The sequence below is a fragment of the Gymnoscopelus braueri genome, assembly GCF_963280865.1.
Source record: "Gymnoscopelus braueri genome assembly, chromosome: 22".
Taxonomy (NCBI): Eukaryota; Metazoa; Chordata; class Actinopteri; order Myctophiformes; family Myctophidae; genus Gymnoscopelus; species Gymnoscopelus braueri.
In genome coordinates, this window is record NC_137624.1 from 29,843,758 (window position 1) to 29,866,272 (window position 22,515).

At 38.7% G+C, this 22,515-nt stretch overlaps 4 protein-coding genes across 4 annotated transcripts; 1 reads left to right on the top strand and 3 right to left on the bottom strand.

The window, feature by feature from the left end:
• Positions 1-289: 289 nt before the first annotated feature.
• Positions 290-8,151, bottom strand: kyat1 (kynurenine aminotransferase 1). The gene is made up of 13 exons (XM_080419733.1): positions 6,995-8,151; positions 6,835-6,893; positions 5,402-5,549; positions 5,134-5,283; positions 3,568-3,654; positions 3,308-3,433; positions 2,895-3,015; positions 2,447-2,523; positions 2,249-2,338; positions 1,886-2,072; positions 1,610-1,686; positions 959-1,045; positions 290-736 (listed from the first exon to the last, which is right to left on the bottom strand). The coding sequence occupies exons 1-13, from the start codon at positions 7,058-7,060 to the stop codon at positions 677-679; spliced, it is 1,335 nt and encodes a 444-aa protein (XP_080275859.1). The 5' UTR covers positions 7,061-8,151; the 3' UTR covers positions 290-676.
• Positions 8,152-8,304: 153 nt separating this feature from the next.
• Positions 8,305-11,729, bottom strand: surf6 (surfeit 6). The gene is made up of 4 exons (XM_080419735.1): positions 11,504-11,729; positions 10,305-10,505; positions 9,878-9,960; positions 8,305-9,189 (listed from the first exon to the last, which is right to left on the bottom strand). Exons 1-4 carry the CDS (start codon positions 11,598-11,600, stop codon positions 8,500-8,502), a joined length of 1,071 nt encoding a protein of 356 aa, XP_080275861.1. The 5' UTR covers positions 11,601-11,729; the 3' UTR covers positions 8,305-8,499.
• A 198-nt stretch (positions 11,730-11,927) lies between these two features.
• surf1 (SURF1 cytochrome c oxidase assembly factor) lies at positions 11,928-16,315 on the top strand. Its single transcript, XM_080419094.1, has 9 exons — positions 11,928-12,079; positions 12,547-12,613; positions 13,048-13,172; positions 13,400-13,482; positions 14,079-14,270; positions 14,372-14,444; positions 14,934-15,096; positions 15,388-15,469; positions 15,650-16,315. Exons 1-9 carry the CDS (start codon positions 12,017-12,019, stop codon positions 15,714-15,716), a joined length of 915 nt encoding a protein of 304 aa, XP_080275220.1. The 5' UTR covers positions 11,928-12,016; the 3' UTR covers positions 15,717-16,315.
• A 724-nt stretch (positions 16,316-17,039) lies between these two features.
• rpl7a (ribosomal protein L7a) lies at positions 17,040-21,797 on the bottom strand. Its single transcript, XM_080419120.1, has 8 exons — positions 21,774-21,797; positions 20,447-20,567; positions 20,119-20,268; positions 19,527-19,667; positions 18,627-18,706; positions 18,215-18,345; positions 17,512-17,581; positions 17,040-17,185 (listed from the first exon to the last, which is right to left on the bottom strand). Exons 1-8 carry the CDS (start codon positions 21,774-21,776, stop codon positions 17,081-17,083), a joined length of 801 nt encoding a protein of 266 aa, XP_080275246.1. The 5' UTR covers positions 21,777-21,797; the 3' UTR covers positions 17,040-17,080.
• Positions 21,798-22,515: the final 718 nt, after the last annotated feature.

Here is a 22,515-nt window from a genome sequence, read left to right on the forward strand (position 1 = left end):
GATATTTAACGATGGTATAGTGACTAGCAGTACCAGCACAAATAGGCAAAACAAGTTAATAAACAATCCCATTCCAATCTAAAGACAGTAAAACTGTCTTTAGATGTAAGTTCATTAACATTATACTTTCCATTAAAAAAACAACACCAGAGCTCCAAAATTCTGACTTTAATATATGTGCCATTGGTGCAATATAACTTGCCCCACATTTTAAATCAATATCAGTGCAGGTGATTTAAATCAAACATAGCTCCAACTTACTTCATAATCAAGACGCAAAACCAATAAATTAGCATATTTTAGACAATCTTTTTTTATATGAAAAACTGAATTTCAGTACAAATTAGTCACAGTTAGAGAACAATATTCCAGTGAAAACTTACTGCCAAAAATACTTGCATCTATTTGTACTGATTTGTACAGGAGCGATCACAGAAACATTTCCATTAGGAGTTGCAGAGAGACGATGTCACAAAAATAAAACAAACGACAAGGTGCTTGACAAGGGTGTGTTAAGTATGTTACTGTAATATCACAAAATAGGATAACACAAGATAACATACTATATGGCTTAATTGTTCAACATGGAGAAATTGCATCATAGATACTTCAAGTACAGTATCTGGGACAGACTGAGTAGACATAGTTGGACGGATGGCTGTCACAGACGGTTCTTTCACTTTCCTTCACTCCACTTTCTCAAGATGTCTTCTGCCGCATTCAGTGTTGAGTCCTCCTTTAAGTAAGAGAGAGCAAAGGCTGAGTTATAATTGGTTGCGCTTGGGAGTCCCGCACCAAAAATAGCAGATCTATAAAGATCAAGAAATGTCAGGAGAGCGTGGCTTTGTGACACTGAGCTGGACATATGACTACGATACACGAAAGAAGAATAAATGTCAAATAATCAGAAAATACCATTAGAATCACCTGACCCTATTCTCGCATATAAGTATGTTACCTTGACGAAGCAGAATCGTATATAGTTCTCAAAGTCTTTACGGTGCTCAGAGCTGTAGAATGCTGATACAGGGATTGTCGCCAAACCCTGACAAAACAACACAATAAAAAGTCAGAATTAAACAAGGAATAAACTTCCAGTTTGGAAAACCGAAGCCTGTTCTATATGCATTACTGTAGATCTTCTATGTGCATTAGCCTACTGTAGATGTTCTACACACTACTTGTAGGAGCCATATGTGAGTTATGCCAAGTCTTGCGTTTTTATTATTATTGACGTAAGGTATTACATTGACAGATTGGGCACTGCACTGGTAGTAGGTGGTGGGCATGATCGACGTTTAGTTAATAGTTTGCTGGGAACTGTGGTAACCTTAACGTGTTGTGGAGAATAAATGGTCAAACACATGGATTGGAGTGGACCTGAATTCTTTGTGCATGCACGTCATACAGTGTCTCTTACTCTCATGTTTAGCTCCTCACTGCTTTTTTGAACAGCCTAGGTACAGCCGCAATACTACTGTTGATCCACGCATTAGAAATCCTGAATAAGATAGCACTATACCAACCCTTTTGTTCAATTATACTGTTCAAATGAAAAATAATAACATCTTTGAAATGTCAGTATAGTAATAATTGTATCTTTTCTTACCTTGTTTTTAATTAGCCACTTAACAAATCTGTAGTCACAAGGTTCATCCAGACTGACTGAGTCATCCATGTCATATTCTGTTGAAAATAAAATAAAACAAAAGAACAGAAAACTATACTTTATAGATAGAACACATTGAAATAGGTTGACCTTTTCAAGAGATTTAACCATTTTTTAAATAAAAATGAAACACTGCACAAATAATCAGATTATATGCTAACACCAAATTAAACATGGTAACAATTGATATACTTCCTTGCAACAGTCAATACTCACTGACAGAGGATATGTCTGCTATCATGAAATAGCCTCCCTCTGGCATTATGGGCTGCAAGCCAACACTCTCCAGACATTTGGCAAGTTTCTTCCTCTTGTGATGCAGTTGCTCAGGTAACTGCAGGAAGTAGCTCTCTGGAGTCCCAAAGGTCTCATATTCTCTTTGGAAACCAACGGCGACTGCTTCCTGTTGGATGGAGGAATGAAGGAAGGGAACAAAAGAGATGAGCTCAACGGACAGACTTTCAATAAATGAACCAATATGTTGTACTTGTAATTTACTGTAAGCCACACTGTAAGCCATAAACGTATAGGTGTTTCTGGCCACAATACAGTACTAATAAATGTAAAATATTTCTTAACCTGAGCAGCTGTTGCACAGTGGTAAACCGAGTTTTGATGGATGGTTTTCAGGTGTTTTAAGATATGCCCAGAACCCATAGCCCAACCAACCTTAAAACAAAGAAGAAGGAAATAAGACAAGTTATAAGAAACATGAGGCAGTAATGTATGGTAAATCAGATGGCCTAAAAGGATTTCTGAAAAATATCCAGATATTACCTTCCACCCTGTAGCGCTGAAGGTCTTTCCAGCACTACCAATAGTGACTGTCCGTTCCCACATACCAGGAAGGCTGGCTTCACAGACACAATCACACCAAATTATGGTAAACGGTAATAGGAAGTTAGGAATAATGATGTAGAACTGTAGTGCAAACTCAGTTAAACAACAACAAATAAAACAACAAATACAATTTAAAAAGCACATTTTAGAACCTTCTTTGCCAGTTGCGTCTAAATATTATTTAGCTTTCACACCTCCGCGGCAGAGGTTTTTGCACTAAAATGTTGTTCTTTAAAGATTATTATGATCTGACAGTTCAACCTTATACACCTAGAATAACTGCAACATGACATGAAACCGATGCCAAATCTAGTTTAAATCAAATTTAATAATTTTACAGTTATATTTGTTTGCATTTATCTATTGAATGGCAGATGTATCTCACCTATCTTGACATGCTTGGCTCCATCATAGGTCAGCCATTCATAAACCTCATCACTAATGCACACCACGTCGTGCTTGATACAGAGGTCAGCAATCACCTGGAGCTCTTCTGTTTTGTACACCTACATATGAAGTAGTTATAAGAGAAAACATTAGTGGAGGTCCTTCTATGGCCTACTGAAAGTGTGCACTAGGAATTTGGTGGCGATCAATCCAGCAGTTTGCGAGAGTAGCGCCGGACACTCACTCACACAAACACACACTATATGCACCGGGTTGATTTGGCTGTGATACTATTTAGTGTTGTCCATGCTAGATCCTGAGAGGTGACAGCTGCCACCCAGGAGCACTTGCACACACACAATACTCAAAAAGTGAAATGCAAGTGACATGCTACTTCTAACAGAAACTCACCTTGCCTAATGGGTTGTTTGGAGTGTTCATAACGATGGCTTTTGTGCGTGAAGAGAATTTACTGGCCAGCTCCTCAGCAGAAAGCACCCAGTCTCCACTTGAAAGGACCTCGCTGCACCCCGCCCTCTGGGGGAAAAAAAATCTAAATTAATCAGTTTGTAAATCCATGAAACAAACAGAGATGCTAGCAGACACTTGAAACTAGCTATCACTAAATATATACTACTATATTTAAACGGGAAAGTTTTCTGATCACTCACTGGCCTCAGAGGTACGAAGACAGCCTTTCCTCCAGCCATCTTCACCATAGGCTGGTAGCAGTCAAAGAACGGTTCTATGATTATGACCTAAAACACAGATTTGTTTTATGCGAGGACAAAAAGGTTTAGTATATTTCATATTCTTAACTACATAAGCCTGACACAATGGATGAAAATAGCAGATCCACTCGCTCACAACGCATTGTAATGCGATGCGTTGTAAACTTGTAGATCGGCTATTTTCACTGCACAACACCGGCGTACGACGTGTATAAATTAAGCATATAAGATTCCTCAGACGAGGAAGAGCCACTAGGCTCAAAACGTCACCCTACGAGGTGGTAATAAATATAAAGTATTTTGGAGAATGACCCAGTGTGCGGATTCTATTTTTCTTTGCTTCTGCACCTGACATTATTTTGGATGTCTACTTGTTTCCTTGTTTATCTTACTGCTCAGATTCAGAATAAAGTTAATTTAATATTTAATTAAATACACTGTGTGGATATTCCTCCTTTTTCCAGTTACATTTTTATCCTGCAACTGAATCCAATAGGGTTGGATCAGCACCAGTAACATTTTTACATTCATGCACTTAAATTAGCCAATCAAAAACTGCAAAGCAAGTGACATGCTACTGCTAACACAATGTATCTACATTCTACAGTGAACAAATATTGTTGACAGTCAGTATCACTTCCCTCATCACTCAGCTGATGAATCAGATGATTCATTAGGCGTTACTCAGTGAAAAAATTGAAATATTTTTTTTAATTTACAGTCAAGCAACCTGCAATCGATCACTTAATGAAACCCTTGCTTCAACAAATGTTGCATATTTCTCCCAGTATAGAAAATAAACTCTTAAAACTAAATACATTTCTGTAGCTGCCTTTTATACTGATTCTCTTAAAAATAAATAAATATTAAATTCAGATTGACTCCATATCCAGGTCCCTGCTATTATCTCCAATGCATAACAAAAAAATAAAAATACTTGCACAGAAAATGGTCAACTTGCTAACTTCAGTAACTTGTGAACCTCCTGTGTGTCTCCATATGTCTTACTGTGACACCTCTAACTCTACAAACCACTTATTCTCCAATTCGATTAGATCAGTGGGTCTCAGACTTTTTAATTTCAAAGTTCCCCATAACTCTGAGAGTGTACAAATGGAACCAAATGGACCCGTAAGAGTCGATTTGGTTCCATTTCTACAGATTAGATTACTCATTTACTGTCTGCCCTTTCACCTCGCTATCTATAGTATTTGTCACATGCTCATACATGTGCAGTGACATGTTAGTGTGGCATATCACTAGAATATGCTTACAATATCTATCACATGTGATAAAAACAATAAAGAATAATAAAAACAAAGTGTAATACAAGTAGGCAATAAGGTTATAATAAAAGGGTACTGATCAGTAATATTTGTTTTTCTTTTTGGGGGGGATCACTTTTGTTTCGATCTACTTTTATTATCTACTTTGTAGTTCTGTAACAAATCACTTTTGTTACAATACATATTAATGAACAAAACGGCCTTGAATTCAGTTTCTTACCTCATCCCCTTCATCGATCAGTGCTTGAAACGTACAGAAGAGCGCCTGGTAGGCTCCGACTGTGATAAGGACGTCTTCAAGAGGATCAATCTCACAACCTACAATCCTGCCAAAGAATTTAGCTAGTATCTTTACTAGAGCGGGATGGCCCTGTGGAAATATGGAAATGTTCTATCAACTTTCACACACACAAAGGCAAAGGGTATGATAAATAAAGCAATACGATTCTCAGTTATTTGTGATGGATGTATATTATATTCTCACGTACAAAAGCACGGGTATATTGGTGCATTGAGGATCCTCCGCTCACAGCTTTACAGAAAGCCTCCTGGATGTAACCAGGAGGGGAGAAATCAGGAAAGCCCTGGCCTAGATTCACAGCTTTGTAGTCAGCGGCCAATTGTGAGAACTCAACCCTGTCAATATAAAACAATTGAGATGCGAGGACAGAGGAATCAATTTGTCAAATGGGACATCCTTGATCAGGCAACGTCAGTTACCTCATGAGGTGTTACACAGATGGATCACCTGGCTGTTACTGAGATTGTACCAGTGTTCTGCATTGTTCTGTGTGGGGTTTCCTATGTCCCTTAATTCAGTGGTTCTCAACCTTTTCAGGCCGTGACCCCCCAAAATAATCCTATTTGAACTGGGGACCCTCCAAAATAATCATATTTGAACTGGGGACCCTCCAAAATAATCATATTTGAACTGGGGACCCTCCAAAATAATCCTATTTGAACTGGGGACCCTCCAAAATAATCATATTTGAACTGGGGACCCAAATCCCCACCCTGACAAGCACTTGGAATTGTAGAAGTTATGGCATTACATTTAGTTTGACTCAGTCCCACAGATGTGAAAATAGCCTATCTACAAGCTCCCAACGCAAGGCGTTGAGAGCTTGTAGATCAGCTATTTTCACAACTTTTGCCTCTTTCTTATATTATTTGACAATTTGGCCAATGTTTGACCAGTTTGTATTGTGTAGTTTGTTGATGACTTTTGATGCAGTAATGGTCTTTTTTAATTTAATTTATTTTAGGAATTAAAAACGGTCCTCAAATGTCACGTTGTCATCTGGGGACCCCCACATAATCATGTGGGGACCGTCCTGGGGGTCCCGACCCACAGGTTGAGAACCACCACCTTATTTGAATGTGTAAATATGGATTAATCACACCATTACTGAATTTGTCATAAAAAAAACTGAATGCAATACTGTATTTTAATTCGACTCTTCCCTTCCCATTAATGTGACAATTGAAGCTACGGTTTATTACAGCACTTTACTTCACTGGCTCATGTGACACTTCACATGACAGACTGCCTGAGGTTAAAAGCACAAAACACCCTTAAAACAAAAGATACGACGTAAAAGATACTAATCTCATATGAATAAAAAGTGATAAATTGCATAAAAGGTTGTCACTTGAAAAAAAAAATCTTAATTCTCAGAGCAGTGTGTGTCTGTATTTTAGTCCAAGAGACATTTATAAACCCTTGGTGGCCCAAATACGTTGGTGACATGATAATGGCCAGATGAAACGTTTCCGTCTAGTTCCAGACAAACACTAATCCTAGTAAATGTATTTGACTGATACTTAGTTCGTAGTACAACTGTCGCTCAACGACTATTGCTAATCTACAAACTCACGTATACACGCACAGTGCATTGCGTTGTCAATATTGAACACTTACCATATGTTTTTGTCGACACCATCTAATCTGCGCGCATGCAATCGGCGTGCCATAATTATCTGAAAACATGTCAACAAATATGAAATGTCATATTTCACTTCACCATGGCCGTGTTTTATTTCCAACTGGAGCAAGTAAACAACAGGAGCGCTCTACTCACCTTAGGATGAACGTTTTTATTAATTCTCTGACAAATTACAGCCACATTTGCCGACGCTTTTATCATAACAGTGAAGAAGATAACAATGGCCCGATTTAACCAAACATAAGTACACTCTTTGTCCCCATAACTTGACACAATACTGAAGACAAACCCCGAACTTTGGATCTCCTTGAGGTTTTCGTTTCACGTTTAACTTCCTGTGTGGGCAGGGTGGACTAAATTAAGGGCTTAAAGAGGGATCAATGTGCGTTGTAAGGTGCAGATCCGGTCTAGAGCGGATACGAAATCTACATGTATGTCATAGGCTGAGATGACCGGCTGTAGTAGGCGGGCTCTGGGCTTGAAACCGGATCTGAGCACTGAGCAGTAAATAGAAACCAAGCTGCCACCAAAATAGTCTCTCTTGACATAATATCACTGTTTATACACACATAATATCACTGTCAGGGGTCCTTGAGGGGCTTCCAGGGGGTCCCCAGCCAAAAGGTCGATAGTTTAGAAGTAGGAACCAATTGGACCATTTATGGGTCTGTAACTCTGAGAGTGTACAGATGGAACCAAATGGACCGACACTCTCAGAGTTATATTAACACTATTGATACTACAGTGTAGATTGGGGGTTCCAGAGAACAAAATGGTATCAAATGGGGTCCATAGCCTGATGCATATCATATCAAACTGGGGTCCTTGAAATTAAAATGGTTGAGATTCACTGCTATAACCATAAAAAAATCTTCTCTTATCACATGAGAAACCAAAACAACAATCAAATCGGAACAAACATTTCAAACAACAAACATTTGGAACACTGTCACTCAACAATTCAATCTCAGTCAGTTTCACACAGCCAGCCAGTTCAATCAGGTGTGGGTAGTAGAAATCTAAAAGCCATATTATAATTGGGTTTAGTCATTTGGTCAATGATAAATGTTGCTGGGATTTTAGAATATGGTACAGACCTGCAACAGCTCCAGAGTGATGTGCACCTCACTCACTACTGCAGACTGACACCGTTTTGTACTAGGGTGTGGCTGGCTGGTAGTCAGTGATTGCCAATTGCATTGGATGCAGGCAATTGAATAACTTGGAGAAACAAGTTTAACAAAATAAATTTCAAACCTTTCAGTAAAAAACAAAGCAAAACAACCCTCATAATAATTAAACTTTGTATTATAATGAAAATTGGGATGTACCTGTCCTGTCAGGGTTAACCAGATCACATCTTTCATAAAAATATCAGAGAAAAAATATGTAAGCATTTTCAAATTATTATCATTATTATTATGTTCGAACGGTAACGACAAAGATCAAATTTAGCAATCCTTTATTTTAGTCTACAGACCAGGTAACAATTGTTTCCTTCCTTCTGGTGGATGAAGAAACAACATCAGAATACATGTTTGACTGTAGATTGAGATTTTAGTCAGGTATTTCTAAAATGGGATATACTTTTATGAGCCAGCAAGAAAAACAACAGAATCTCTCATACTTTACTTCCTAGACTATAATTTAGCCTTCCTCAAATCCTCGGGCAACACTCTGCCCTTTTTGCGTGCTTTGTCCTTCTTCGTATCGATTTTCTGCTTCTTGCGTCTCTGGATGTTCTTGCGTCGCTTGTCCTGTCGCTGCTGCATCTTTCCTACAACATACTCACTTCGCTCCTCCCATTGCTTTTTCTTCTGTGAACGCAGCTTCTCCTTCCTCTTTAGCGAGGCTCGCAACATGTCCTCATTGTCTTTGATCTTAAGGCCCTCAGCCTTGTATAGAACATTGGTCCACTTCATCTTCTGCTCCATGTCACGAGCCTTGTCCTCATCCTTTTCCCTCAGCTCTTCCAACTTAGCTTTGCGTGCCTCCACACGACTTAGCAGCTGCTTGTAGTTCTTCCCCGTCAGTGGTGTTAGATTGCCCTTCACGCTCTTCTTCTTATCCTTCTTCTTCTGAGCTTTGTCTACATACTCCTCCTCCACCATTTCCACCGTGTTGAAGAGAATCGCAGTGTCATCCCTCTTCTTTGTAGCTGCAGCGGGAGCAGGCAGTTCTTCCTTCTTAATTTCCTCCTCTAGTAGTTTTCCAGCTTCTTCTGCCAGCCTTTTCCTCTGGAATTCTTTTCCTTTCCTTTTCTTGCGTTCCCTTTCCATCTTTCTCCTTGCTCGCTTTGCCAGAACTTCTTCTGGGTTCTTTGTGGGTCCCTGAGAGAAGCATGGAATGTTAGTCAAAATACAGCTTTAACCACACAAACCCTGGTGTCCCCATTTGAGTTATTATAAGAGTATGCTATAATAAACATTTTCCCAAAAATTCTAAAATAGCAGATCTACAAGCTACTAACACATCGCACAAGGTGGTGAGCTTGTAGCTCGCCTATTTTCACACGACAGTATGAATATGAAATAGGGCTAAGTATGAAAAAGGGCTAAAGTGGTTAATTCAAATTCTCCTTTGTGCCATCACAGCTTTTATGCCAATTAATAGTGTAGTAGTAGTTGCAATTCATTGTAATAACTGATTATTAAGCAAATGGTAAAAAAAATTAAACAAGGAAGTGAAGCTCAGAGTCAAAACCTCATGCATCAGGTCATTGCAGTGCACGACATAGTATCGGCATGGTGACATCAAATGCATTTAGTTGCATTTAAGTGCATAATTAATCGTGACTAATTTACTTGATTTTAAGATTTATTGCAAGTTCAGTTCCACCTGTAAAGTAAGGCATTTAAAGAAAGAAGAAATAACAATTTATGTGGTTTTAACCTGTATAGAGTGCTAGATGTTTGTGGTTTAGTACATCAGGATGCAGATATTGACCAGTCACAGAATGTATCCAAAGACGACATTAATATTTCATTTTATAAGATTGAAAACACTTTCAAAACATACCTGCACTCGGGACTCTTCGATCTTCTCATGTAATCTCTTGCGAAGAACGTCTACGGTGGAGAAGTTTGAAACGGTAGCTCCCTCTTAAGAAAAGATAGAAACACAAAGGTCAAGACAATAGCATGGTACTTGGATATAGAGGGTATGCGCATGCTTAAAGTGAATGGCACATCGAGTGGCAAAGCGAGTGGCAAAGCAACATGCAAAGTGAGTTTAACATTGTTTAATGCAATCAGATATGACTTTTCTGTTTGGATGCATGGGCTGTCAAGGCCAGAAAGTATTTTTTTGACACTCAGTAGGCATTCCTGCGTAACTTCCGGGTTTGATGATGATGTCACACGCATACCCTCTATAGGTCTACATATAATACAGCAAAAAGAAAAAACCTGGGATGTCTAAGTATTATAATGTAAATGGAAAGTACCTTTGGCTGCCGGCATTTCATCTGCTGTTGCGTCATTAGTGATCTTAGCTTTGGGGTCATTCTGTTTTGCTGTACTTGGTGGAGGCTTCTGTTGGAGTTTAGGAGGTGTTATTGTCCCATTGGTGCCCTTTTCTACAAGGGGTTTGGGTTTAGGTTTGTTTTTCTTGGCAGGACCAGGATCACCTCCACCCTTAAATGGAACTGTACAAAGAAGCAGAAGACAGTATGGACAATTTACATATTATGCATTCAGAAGACGTTCTTATCCAGACTCAGCGTGACTTAAAAGTGTGTGACCGGAGTAAAGGGCATGAATCCTGGTCAACAAACGACAGGATAATGGTCACATAAGAAGGAATGCAAAGAAACACTATCAAAGAAACTAGGATACTAGGTATAATTTAACTTTTTCAAGTCCCAAATTCTCCATAATATTGCTTTACTACGCCATTTCAAATGATTTTGTATTTTTGTTCACAGGACACTGACATGAAAATATTTTTGTTTTGGTTTTAATTCAATTAATTTCTCTAAATATAATTATAAATGAGAAATTGATTAATTGAGGTGTTATTAGAGACCTAACGCTAGAATAGACACTCATGCATTTATTACATTGTAATCTCATAGGAATTGAATTATAGTGAAATTAAACTACTCATTTGGGGGGTCCCCATTTGAAATGCATTATATTACAATAACATCTGCACGACAATTAACAACAATAAGGTTAAATATGGCAATATACTTCTAATTTGATCAATGACATGACTGAGTGAGTGCACAGTAGAAAGTACTATTCAGTGGTTCTCAAAGTGGGGTCCGGGGACCCCCAGGGGTCCTTGGGAGGGTTCCAGGGGGTCCCCAGCAAAAGTAGTTAACATAGCATCACAATTATTTCAACCAATGTATCCATTTATATGTTGGCTATTCAACAATAGCAGATCTACAAGCTCACAGCTTGTACATCTGCTATTTTTCTCTTCTGGTGGTTCCTGGCACAAAACGTTTTCAGATGGGGGGTCTGCGGCCAAATATATATCAATTTGGGGGTCCTTGACTTGAAAACGTACGATATACTATAAATCAATAAGATGCATTAAGATTTTAATAATATCATGATGCAAGTAGAGCCGAGGACGGTCGAAAATAGCAATAGTATTAATGAAAACATGTCATTTGTATCCGTATATATTTACCATATGATGGCTTCTTCCTTTGCTCCAGACGAGGTTGAGAACACACTCTGCTCGCCAACTTCTGGATATACGAGTCCTTCGCTGCCAGAAGATCCATCTCTAGAGTAATGAACGTTACTGTAAACTTAAGCTGTAAATTAAACAAAAGTATGAAGTAAGACTCAAAGATTCACACGAGACAGGAAGACGAACTGGTAGAAATCAGAAGAGGAGTCCACACGAGGGTACGGACACATGGGCGTGGCTTAAACCTCAAATAGCAAATCTACAAGCTCACAGCGCGTCACGGATCGGGCATTAGTACCGCGTTGTCGGCTTGCAGGTCTGATATTTTCTGTGCGCGACACTGTCGTACGTCGATCGTGGCAGAAAAGCCTGAACCGGAAGTAGTAACATGAAAAAACATCCCCCCTATTCGTGTGTTGTTAAAAACATGTCAGTTATGTAGTAGTTAGTTGCTAATAGCTATTGCTCTGTTTTGGGTGTTTTGATTATTAATAAACGCAATAAAACATGTCTTCTTTGAAGTCTATGCTGGCGTATTCCATCAGAACGCTGCAGATAATGAAAAGGAAGGTGAGTTGTTTATTAATGATACTCTTTCATAATGTGTAGAGCTCAAGGTGCTTTTATAATATAGCGAGGATAACGCTACTAATGTTCTACATACGAGGAGATAAGTTATACTCTTAAGACAAAGATGACAAACATGTACGAGTATCCTCTTTACACTTTTGAGTGGTCAACAGCGTGGAGATATTTAAAAGGACGTATTGATAACATTTTATGTAAACGAATAATATGCTACAGAGATGATGTAAGTGTGACATCTAGTGGCTGAATGTTGTCACTTTCAGATGGAAGGTGTCTATTAGACTGTTGAAGCACTTATTCTTAAAGCATGTCACAATGTCACCCTTAATTGAGTTGGTTTTGATTTCAATTTGCTTGTGATCTAGGCTACTATAAATGAGTGATGCATATACAGTATTGGCCATTCGATCACACCAAATTATCAGTAATTACAAATGTTCTTTTTGCAGACAAATGTCATTTACATCAAGAGGACTCTTCTCTTGCCCAGGCAGTACATCTTCAAAAATGCAGAGGGTAAATAGGAAAATGATCGAAATCATACTGAAATTAACATGTACCTACTCCTGTCTTAACGGTACTTAACAGACTTTTGTTTGTTTTGTATAAGTGAGGTTTGGAAATTTGTACAATTATCTTGGGCAGTGAAACCGCCCCTATAAGTGAGGTTTGGAAATGTGTACAATTATCCTGCGCTGTGATTGGCCAATCACAATCTATTCAGGACTGTGATTGGCCAGTGTCACATGACACATGTGCATAGCCCTATATAAGAAACCATAAAAAAAAACATTACATGTTTTTTTAAAGTTATGGTTTCGTCCATCATAAAGAGTGTTTCAATAAATGTATTTATCTTTTGTACATGATTGGTTGACTCCATTCAGTATTGTGATTAGCTAGCAAGACACCGCCCACTTCACACAGGGTGTGTTTTTTTTTACTCCTAGGCAAGTTTATTTTGTTTGGGCGTCAGTCAAGTACCACAGCCGCCAGTGGTGAAAAGGGAGAGGACTTTCTCAAATGGTTACTGCTTCTAATTCCTGCCGGAACGTTTGGCCTTGGAACATGGCAGGTATGTGCTTTCTTTATTTTACTAATGCTAATCTCTCAAGACAGATTCTGCTAACAGTTTTATCGATTCAATCTTGACAAATTCCTATGACTATTAGTCAAACATATTTAGTCAAGGACAGCCCAAGAGAATGGAGAAAGTGTGTCATCGCTCATCACCTCCCCTCAGGGATATATATCCCTGAGGGATCCTATCTTATCTTATCATCGTATACTCCTCTTCACAAGGTCAAACGGCGTGAGTGGAAATTGCAACTCATTGCAGAACTGAGAAGTCTTACTACTGCAGAGCCTATTCCTCTTCCTATCGAGTAAGTGTACCAGATATCATCACATTACAGTGAACTAAAACTAAGACACTAAAACTAACTGAAATAGAATTGCAAGTAAAATCATCTTTGAGTTTTTCCATCGTATGTGATGTCTTTCATCCTCCCCCTTTCAGCTTCTATAAATCAAGTTTTTCCTCATAATACCTGAAAAACTAAAACTGACAAAAAACTAAACTAAAACTAACAATTTCCTAAAACAACATATGCATGCATAAAGGTAACTAAAGCTAAACTGAAATCAAAACAACAACCAAAGAAATTAAACTAATGATTATTTCAAAACTATAATAACTCTGGATTACTTACTTTTCTTTTTGCTTTATTGTTAAATTAGTTGTATTTTTTCTGTAATTGTATTCTTGCTCTGTAAAGCACTTTGAGCTGCATTTCATGTCATGAAAGGTGCTATAAAGTTTATTATTATTATTATTATTATTACAGTATAAGCTCACAATGTGTCGTAATGTGCCCCCTAGTGAGCTTGTAAATCGGATATTTCCGGCATGCAACACCGGTGTATGAGAAAGTATAAATCAAGCATATTTCTGCTAATCAAGTGTGTCTTTGGTTCCCAGTCCTCTTGAGCTGAATACCCTAGAATACAGAAGGGTGACGGTTCGAGGACAGTACGACCACTCGCAGGAGATGTATATACTGCCCCGCTCACCTGTTGACCCAGAGAAGGAGGCCAGGGAGGCTGGCACACTGTCCTCCAGTGGAGAGACTGGAGCAAATGTCATTACTCCATTCTACTGTACCGACCTAGGGTAAGTATCAACTAATCAATGTGAGTCTGTAATACAGAAAGGTAAGAAACATTTAAGAAGTTTCAAATTCCGCCACTCATAGATTCTCACTTCTCAAACAGCATCAAAATCCTGGTGAACAGAGGATATGTCCCCAGGAAGAAGATAAGACCTGAGACAAGGGAAAAGGGACAGGTAAATGGTTAATTTGTGTAAATAACTGAAAATGTATTCCATATGTATTCCAAGGGTGCAATGTCCAGGGCCCTGATTCATCAATTAGTTATTTTGTTATGCAAAAAATGAAGACATTTGCATAAACGGTTTACTTTAAAAGTGCAAATAAAAACTGAAATGCACATTTTGTACCTTGTATGTGCAAAGCTTCAAATGGTAGAGGGTTAATTGCTAATGACACTTTGAGCTTGAGACATAAGGAGTTTTGGCTCGGAGTGATGAATGGCTGACATATTATGTATTATTATTATTATATTTCCTCTGATTCTACTTAAACTTTTGGCCTTAGTGGACGGATCACAGGTCTCATTCTGCTCGCCACTAGTCATGACAATGATACTGGTTTTAAAATGTTGGTAAGATATGTAGTAATCTTCTTAATCTGTTTCCCAGGAGTCCAGTGTCATTGAAAGTGGTTTTAGTGGATGCTTTTCATTGTTATTCCAGGTGGAGGGAGAGGTAGACGTGGTAGGGGTAGTAAGGCTGACAGAAATCCGCAAACCCTTTGTGCCACACAATGATGTGGAGAAAAACCGCTGGCACTACCGTGATCTCGAGGCCATGTCCAGTGTCACCGGAGCTGAGCCCATCTTCATTGATGCAGACTTTGGTAGGTCCTCTTTAACCCATGAAAACCGGGAAAGCATCTGTGTCATTTTAGATTTTAGCTAAGCTATATAGTACTGTGTGTGTGTGTGTGTGTGTGTGTGTGTGTGTGTGTGTGTGTGTGTGTGTGTGTGTGTGTGTGTGTGTGTGTGTGTGTGTGGAGAGAAAGTGTTTTTCCCAATTTAATATTTTAGTAATTATATATAATTGAATAAAATAACTCTCCAAAATCTGAGTTTGAAGAACAAATTTGTGTACATTAAAAGTGAAGCAGCATAATTATGCTCTCTTGCAGGCAGCACCATTCCTGGCGGACCAATAGGTGGACAGACCAGAGTCACCCTGAGGAATGAGCACATCCAGTATGTAATGACGTGGTAGGTTTCACAACAATTAAATCGCTTTAACCACTTGAGTTTTTCCCCCTTGCCTATGATATGCCCAGAATAGGGACACCAGCTTGAAAGTATGAACGGCCACCGATGACACAAATCTTGTTGATTTCAATTTGATGTTTTTGAAATGAGTTAATGTGCTTATCACTTCTCTTTCCCCAGGTATGGTCTGTGTGCTGCAACTTCTTACATGTGGTATGCAAAGTTCATCAAAAAGATGATAATATGAACTGAACAGCTGTCTGGATAAAACGGAGTTGTGCCGACATGTATTTACAGAAGACATTAGGTAAAAATGTTGTATGAAGTCCAGCGGTCTAATATTTATTTTCAGCATCAAACTCAGTACTGTATATTCCAGTTGACTTTGTAAATGGTGCATTTATCTGTAGCGCCTTTCACCAAATTGCTTTACAAAATGCATTTCATTCACACACCGATGGTGGAGGTAACCATGTAAGGTACCAACCTGCTCATTAGGGAGCAGTTAGCCGGTGTTGGGTGGCTTGCTCAAGGACACATGCAGCCAGTCGCTGCGATCAAACCAGGAACCTTCCAACTCTACCTCCTAAACCACTGCCACCCTAAGATCTGCATTATTGTAATTCATGTCTTTGGTGTTATACATTTAAATCCCACAGCTATTTAGGTTTCAAAGGGCTGTGAAAGTGATACCAACTTAAAAGATTCAAATTGCAATAGGGCCTTACATAAGTTTTAAATACTTTTTCAAATCAGATTTAGTTTAGTGCTTTACACTGTATGTAAAATTTTACATTGCAAACCAATTTCTTCTCATGTTAAAACTTATTTTATTCTTGCCTCCATTTAATAAAGTGTTACCACTTGCACCCACTTGCATTCTTGCCTCTATGTAATTTATATAAACTTTATTCAATCCATAATTTTGCCAAATCCAGATTTCCTATGATTAAAAAGTCATGGCGCAAAACATCTACCATTGAGTAAAGAGGGAATCTGCGTGGCTAGGAAAGATGTAGGCAGTACATGTCACTAGAGTGACAACCTAGAACATTGTAGATGTGCTAGTAAATTACAATTTCTGGATTGCAGCTTAAGTAGAATTTTGCCCTCATGTATAGTACAGATACTCCAAATCATTGGTTCTCAAAGTGGGGTCCCCAGCAAAATGGTCCTCTTTACTTTGGCTATTCATAAACAGCAGATATACAAGCTCAGAGCGGTCACTTTGTGCTGTGCTATGAGCTTGTAGATCTGCCATTTTTGAAGAATCTTGAGAAATTTGTGCAAATCTTTGGATATTCATTTTAACAAATCTTAATACAGACAAAATTTGAGAAGCACTGCTGTTAATTATTAACAGGTGTTATAGGCACAGTATCCATCAATTAGGACTAAAATAATCTGGGTACCAGTCATTTCAAGCATCTGTTTTTTAATCAAAACATACTGAGGATTCAAATTCAGTGCTATGAACAGAGGCAAAATACACAACTATGGCTTCCCAATCAAATAACATAGTAAATATTGCAACATTGTAAAGCACAATATAAACATAAGACAAAACAACTTCTTATGTTTGATGGGCATTTATTTCAACAACAATACACTTTATCCGAGTTTGGTGGCCAGCTCCTTGGCCTTGGCCTTCTCCAGCTTCGTAACACGGGCTGTAGATTTGGGGCCAAGGATATTACCTCCCCAATGACGACGAATCTGGAAAACAGACAATTATACAGAGTTTTAGCAGGTTCAAGGTTGACTAGTCATTCCACCATCCATATAAAATGGATTAAAATGATGGGTACATGCATCAAGAACACAAAGGTAACATTTTAATTGCATGTATAACTGGCATGTGTATGCCCCATTAGTGTGGTCTCTGCTCAGGGTTAAAAAGTATGTTGATCCACATGGAGGATTCAGCTGAAGAAATTCAAACATCATTGCAAATGACCACATCTGCACTGAATTAGACATTTAACAAATTTCAAACCATGGGAAACCACCCATGTCAATACATCTTTGGGATGAAATCTCACCTCGTCGTATCTGTCGTTGTAATTGGTCTTAATGGCTTCCACAAGCTTGGCAAGAGCCCCCTTGTCCTCACTGTGAAGAAACAAAACCAATAAGTAATCTGGAATGCATTTCTCAAGTTAATACCACAAGTTGTGAGCGATTTTAGCTCATTCGAGTATACAGGTTCCAGTGTAGATTTTTGGCTATTCACAAATACTAAAACCAACAGACACCAATTATGCTGCACATAGGGCTGCTCAAGCCACCGGAATCATTCAAAGCATGAACCAGCCACAAACTGTTGCCATGTTGTGTCCCATGTCTAACAATGCTTAAAGCATAGCATTTTAACTGCATGTGTAACAGCATACTTATGCCCATCAATAGAGTGTGGTCTCTGCTCAGGGTTAAAAAGCTCCTGTAGTTTGATCCACATAGAGGATTCAGGTATTCAGTATTCAAACATCATTGCAAATGACCACCTCTGAACTGAAATATGGTTTAGGCAAAAACATGTAACCATAGTGAGAAATGTTCCTAAAGAATTTCTTAATATTTCCAGTAAAGGGCCGTCTACACCGACTTTCTTCGTGCCGGCCCCCTAAAAACTAATGCCTTTGTGAATGAAAAGACTTAACAAAACTAAAATTCTTGTCATAAGAAGTAGTGTCTAGTCCCCATTCTATTTTTTTTGCACATAACTAGTATACAGATTGTACTTACGGGTTAATCTGGGTGAAAGCCACTGAAGTGCAGGTCTTTCTATGCACGAGCCTTCCCAACCTAGCCTTGCCCTTGATTATGCAGTATGGGACACCCATCTTGCGGCACAGGGCTGGCAGGAAGACGACCAGCTAGGAAAGCAAAACAATCACCAAGAATTTAAGTTATTTATTATTTTAATAATAGTTGTGTTCAATATTTTCTGTAAGGTGAAAAATCAAATAGCAAATCAATGGTTTGCTTATAACCATCACTAGTGTAGTCTTTGCTCAGGGTTAAAAAGCTCCTGTAGTTTGATCCACATAGAGGATTCAGGTATTCAGTATTCAAACATCATTGCAAATGACCACTCGCACTGAATTATGGCTTAACTTTAGGTACACATGTGTATCCATTGTTAACAGGTTTTTACCTCAATAGGATCCACATCATGAGCAATGATGACTAGCTGGGCCTTCTTGCTCTCCACCAGAGTTGTGACTGAGTTCACACCTATGGGACAACAAACAACAACATTTTTAGTAACAGTCAGCAAAAGACTCATCTTCAATACAAGGATTTGAACAGTGTGTCTGCATCACAAGATAAACTATTTCCAGAAGTTTGTAATATCGCTTGCCTAAATTCAGTTTCAGTCCAAATGAGACTGAAACCAAGTTTTGAGTCTTCAAAAACTCTACACATCACACCTATTAAAAGTTAGGCTTTTAGAAGATGCGCTTATCCAGAGTGACTTAGTAAGTGCAAGACTTGTATCCTAGTCAACAGCGTGAACCACCACTCAAAAATATTTTGTTAGTGGAAATGATTTGCTTACCAACAAATAAACATTTACAAGCATTTGTTGCATTTTATAAAAAACATTGGCATCCTTGGTAAAACAAAGGAATATTTTCATTGCATGTAATGACATGCTTATATGTTCTGCCCATTATTAGAGTGTGGTCTTTGCTCAGGGTTAAAAAGCTCCTGTAGTTTGATCCACATGGAGGATTCAGTTGAAGAAATTCAAACATCATTGCAAATGACCACCTCTGAACTGAAATATGGTTTATCCAAAGTGATTTACAAAATGCAAGACTGGAGTGAGCAGCATTAAGCCTAGTCAACAGCGTAAACCACTAAATGATTTGCTTTCCAACAATTTACAAGCATTTCCACAGGGTTTCAGAGCAATAGAACGACAAGGTGAAGTTTTCTAGTCTAGCTTTTGTATCAATACAAGCCATATGCATCCTGAAGTTATTAACTTTTATGCAGGTAGCATCATTCCTTTGCAATATCACTTATAGTCTCAGTTCCAGTATCTCACCTGCACGGAGGACAGGAGGCCTCTTGGTTGGTGTGTCTCCCTTTCCTGCGGCCTTCAGCTCAGCACGGGCCAGCAGCCTCTGCTTCTTCTCCTGCTTAGTCTCTGGTCTGTACTTGTGGGCCAACTTGAACAACTGTGTTGCTATGGTGAAAACAAGACAAATTTAAGAACTTAACCCAGCCATCCCTATTTTGGGCATGTCATAGATTAAAATATTTAAATGTTTATCAAAAATAGCTGATCTAGAAGCTCAGCATGAAGTGTTGCAAGCTTGTAACTAGAAATGTATTTCTAATTGTATGTATATGTAGGTTTGCAAGTCACATGTGCATCAGCGATCTTGGTGGTTTGTCATCATTGACATAAGATAGCAAATATTTTGGCATCATTTGCACAGCATTACACCCAACAAACAATACTCTGCACAGCAGTTTTAAGAAGAAAAAAAACATCACACCCAATACCAATTTACCAAAAAAAAGTAACAGCACTCAACAACCTTTCCAGTAATGTTTGCAAGTGAAAATGAGCTGGAAAACGTTTAAACCTCCATCTAGAGTAGACAATCATAACAGTTTGTTTTGCAGCTAACCTGTCTGGCGGTCCAGAGCTTGGGTGAACTGGTTGATCGCAGGAGGGACCTTCAGGCGCTTGTACAGGATGGCGCGCTGCCTCTGAAGGCGGATGTAGCGAGGCCATTTCACAAAGCGGGTCAGGTCACGCTTTGGTTGAATGTCCTGACCTGTAGGGATGGGTAAATATTATGCATTTAGTTCCTTTAATAATATCTAGTTATGCAGTCTTTTCAGTCTCATGTGCATCAGCGATCTTGGTGGGTTGTCATCATACATGTGTAAGATAGCAAATATTATTTACATCATTTGCACTAGATTGCACCCAACAAGATGTCAAATACATACCAATGCCAAAGTTCTTGGGTCGCTTCTCAAAGAGGGGGTTGACCACCTTCTTCACCTCATGTTTCTTGGCCACAGAAGGGGCTGGCGCCACCTTCTTCCCCTTCGCCTTCTTTCCCTTCGGCTAAAGAGATTAAAGTAGCAAATACATGAGAATTAAGTATTATGTATAAGAATTAAACAGCACTGACATGAGGTAGACGAATACACAAAGCTACACTTTAAGATGACGACTTTCGCTCAGGGTTTTAAAAAAGCTCCATTGTTTTCTGTAAGGTTAAAGGAGCTGTAATCAAACATCCAATTTCAAATCAATGGTTTGCTACATCACTAGTGTGGTCTTTGCTCAGGGTTAAAAAGCTCCTGTAGTTTGATCCACATGGAGGATTCAGGTATTCAGTATTCAAACATCATTGCAACTGACCACTTGCACTGAATTATTATTATTGTCTTAACAGCACTGACATGAGGTAAATAAATACACAAACCTAAACTTTAAGATTAAGTTTTTTGCTCAGGTTTTTTTTTTAAGGCTCCATTGTTGATCCTCACAGGTGATTCAGGTGGTTGTAACCAGTGTACATTGAGGGCATCAATCTAAGCCAGGGAGAGCATCTATCTAACGTTACAAGTAGTAATCTAACATGTTTCCAGAACAATGAATCTTAACAATACTTAATTAAGAGGTCCTGTTAATAAATCTGATACATCCCGTTAAAGAGTTTTACCCTTGTTCAGGAGGAGACACGCTGTCAAGTATCTTGTATACAAATGGAACCAAATGGGTTCCATTTGTATGCTGTCCCGAGTTAAGGGGAGACCTTGAAATGTAACAGTTTGGGAAACATTGGTCTAGTAATTCAGCTGACCTACCGGATAACTTTAATCTTAAATGTATGCACGTGCGGTTGAGTTCCAACATAAAATGACTGGAGTGGGAGCATTGACTAGCCCCGGCCTGTGGACGCGGAACCCGGCAAACGCCTGTATTTACTTTTAACAGCCATGTAATTTAACATTTATAAATAAGACAAGTGCCGATATGTATAACCGTTAATGAACAAAATTCAAGTGTTGGTTAAAATACATATTACCAACAGAAGACGTGTAAGCAACCGGGTTGAACTCGGTCACCGCGTACACTAGTGACCATTACAACACATCGCAGTTTTAAGTTACATTTTTACAAAAACCGCGACACATGAACTGGCCATATCGACTTAGAATACATGGTTTAATGAAACTACATCGACTGTTACGTTCAATTTGATATAAAAACGTCGATAACACACAGATGCAAACGGATAAAAATGCAATAATATCATCTCACCATGATGGTTCAGATAGAAAAGACCGTAGAAGGGATTCTGGGTAACTTTAAGGTATCGCGATGCTTGCAGTGTGATGACGTAGGCCCAAACATAGCGGAGCTACAAGCTCACAGCGCGTTGCATCCGTGACGCTTTGTGAGCTTGTAGATCTGCCATTTTCACCACGCTAGGCTCTAAACTCCCGTTTCTATTCCGAATTGACCAGCTTGATCCGGTCTACGGGTCTAGGGCCCGCCTACTGTATCCGGAAATTTGCATTTACACTTTTATAAGCAGTAAAGCACACACCGTTTCCGTATCTGCTCTATACGCAGAACGGATCAGCAACCTGCGAAGTGAATTGGTCCTAGTCTAGTACAAGGAGCTAGACTGGCTAGCTGACTTTAGCTTTCGTATGATACGAAAGAAAAAGTCACTCTATTAAATACATCTACGATAATCTTGATCCAAGGCTAGTTAGTAACAGGTGACATGTGACAGGCCGTTATAAAAAGGACTATTAAAACTGCACAAACAGCAGACAGTGAGATCTAGAAAGATGAGCTGTTAAAACTTAGCTTTTAAAAAAACTCAATTTGGACGTTGGTTAGCAAATTTGGTACAATGAATATGAAATTTAGCACAAAAAAAATGAAAATGTTGATAACATAAAATTTGTCTAGACTTATCTTATAATTTTTTGAAAGCCCAAATAATACATGCTGAATATTCAATCTAATAGAAGAGTCAATTTTGGAATTT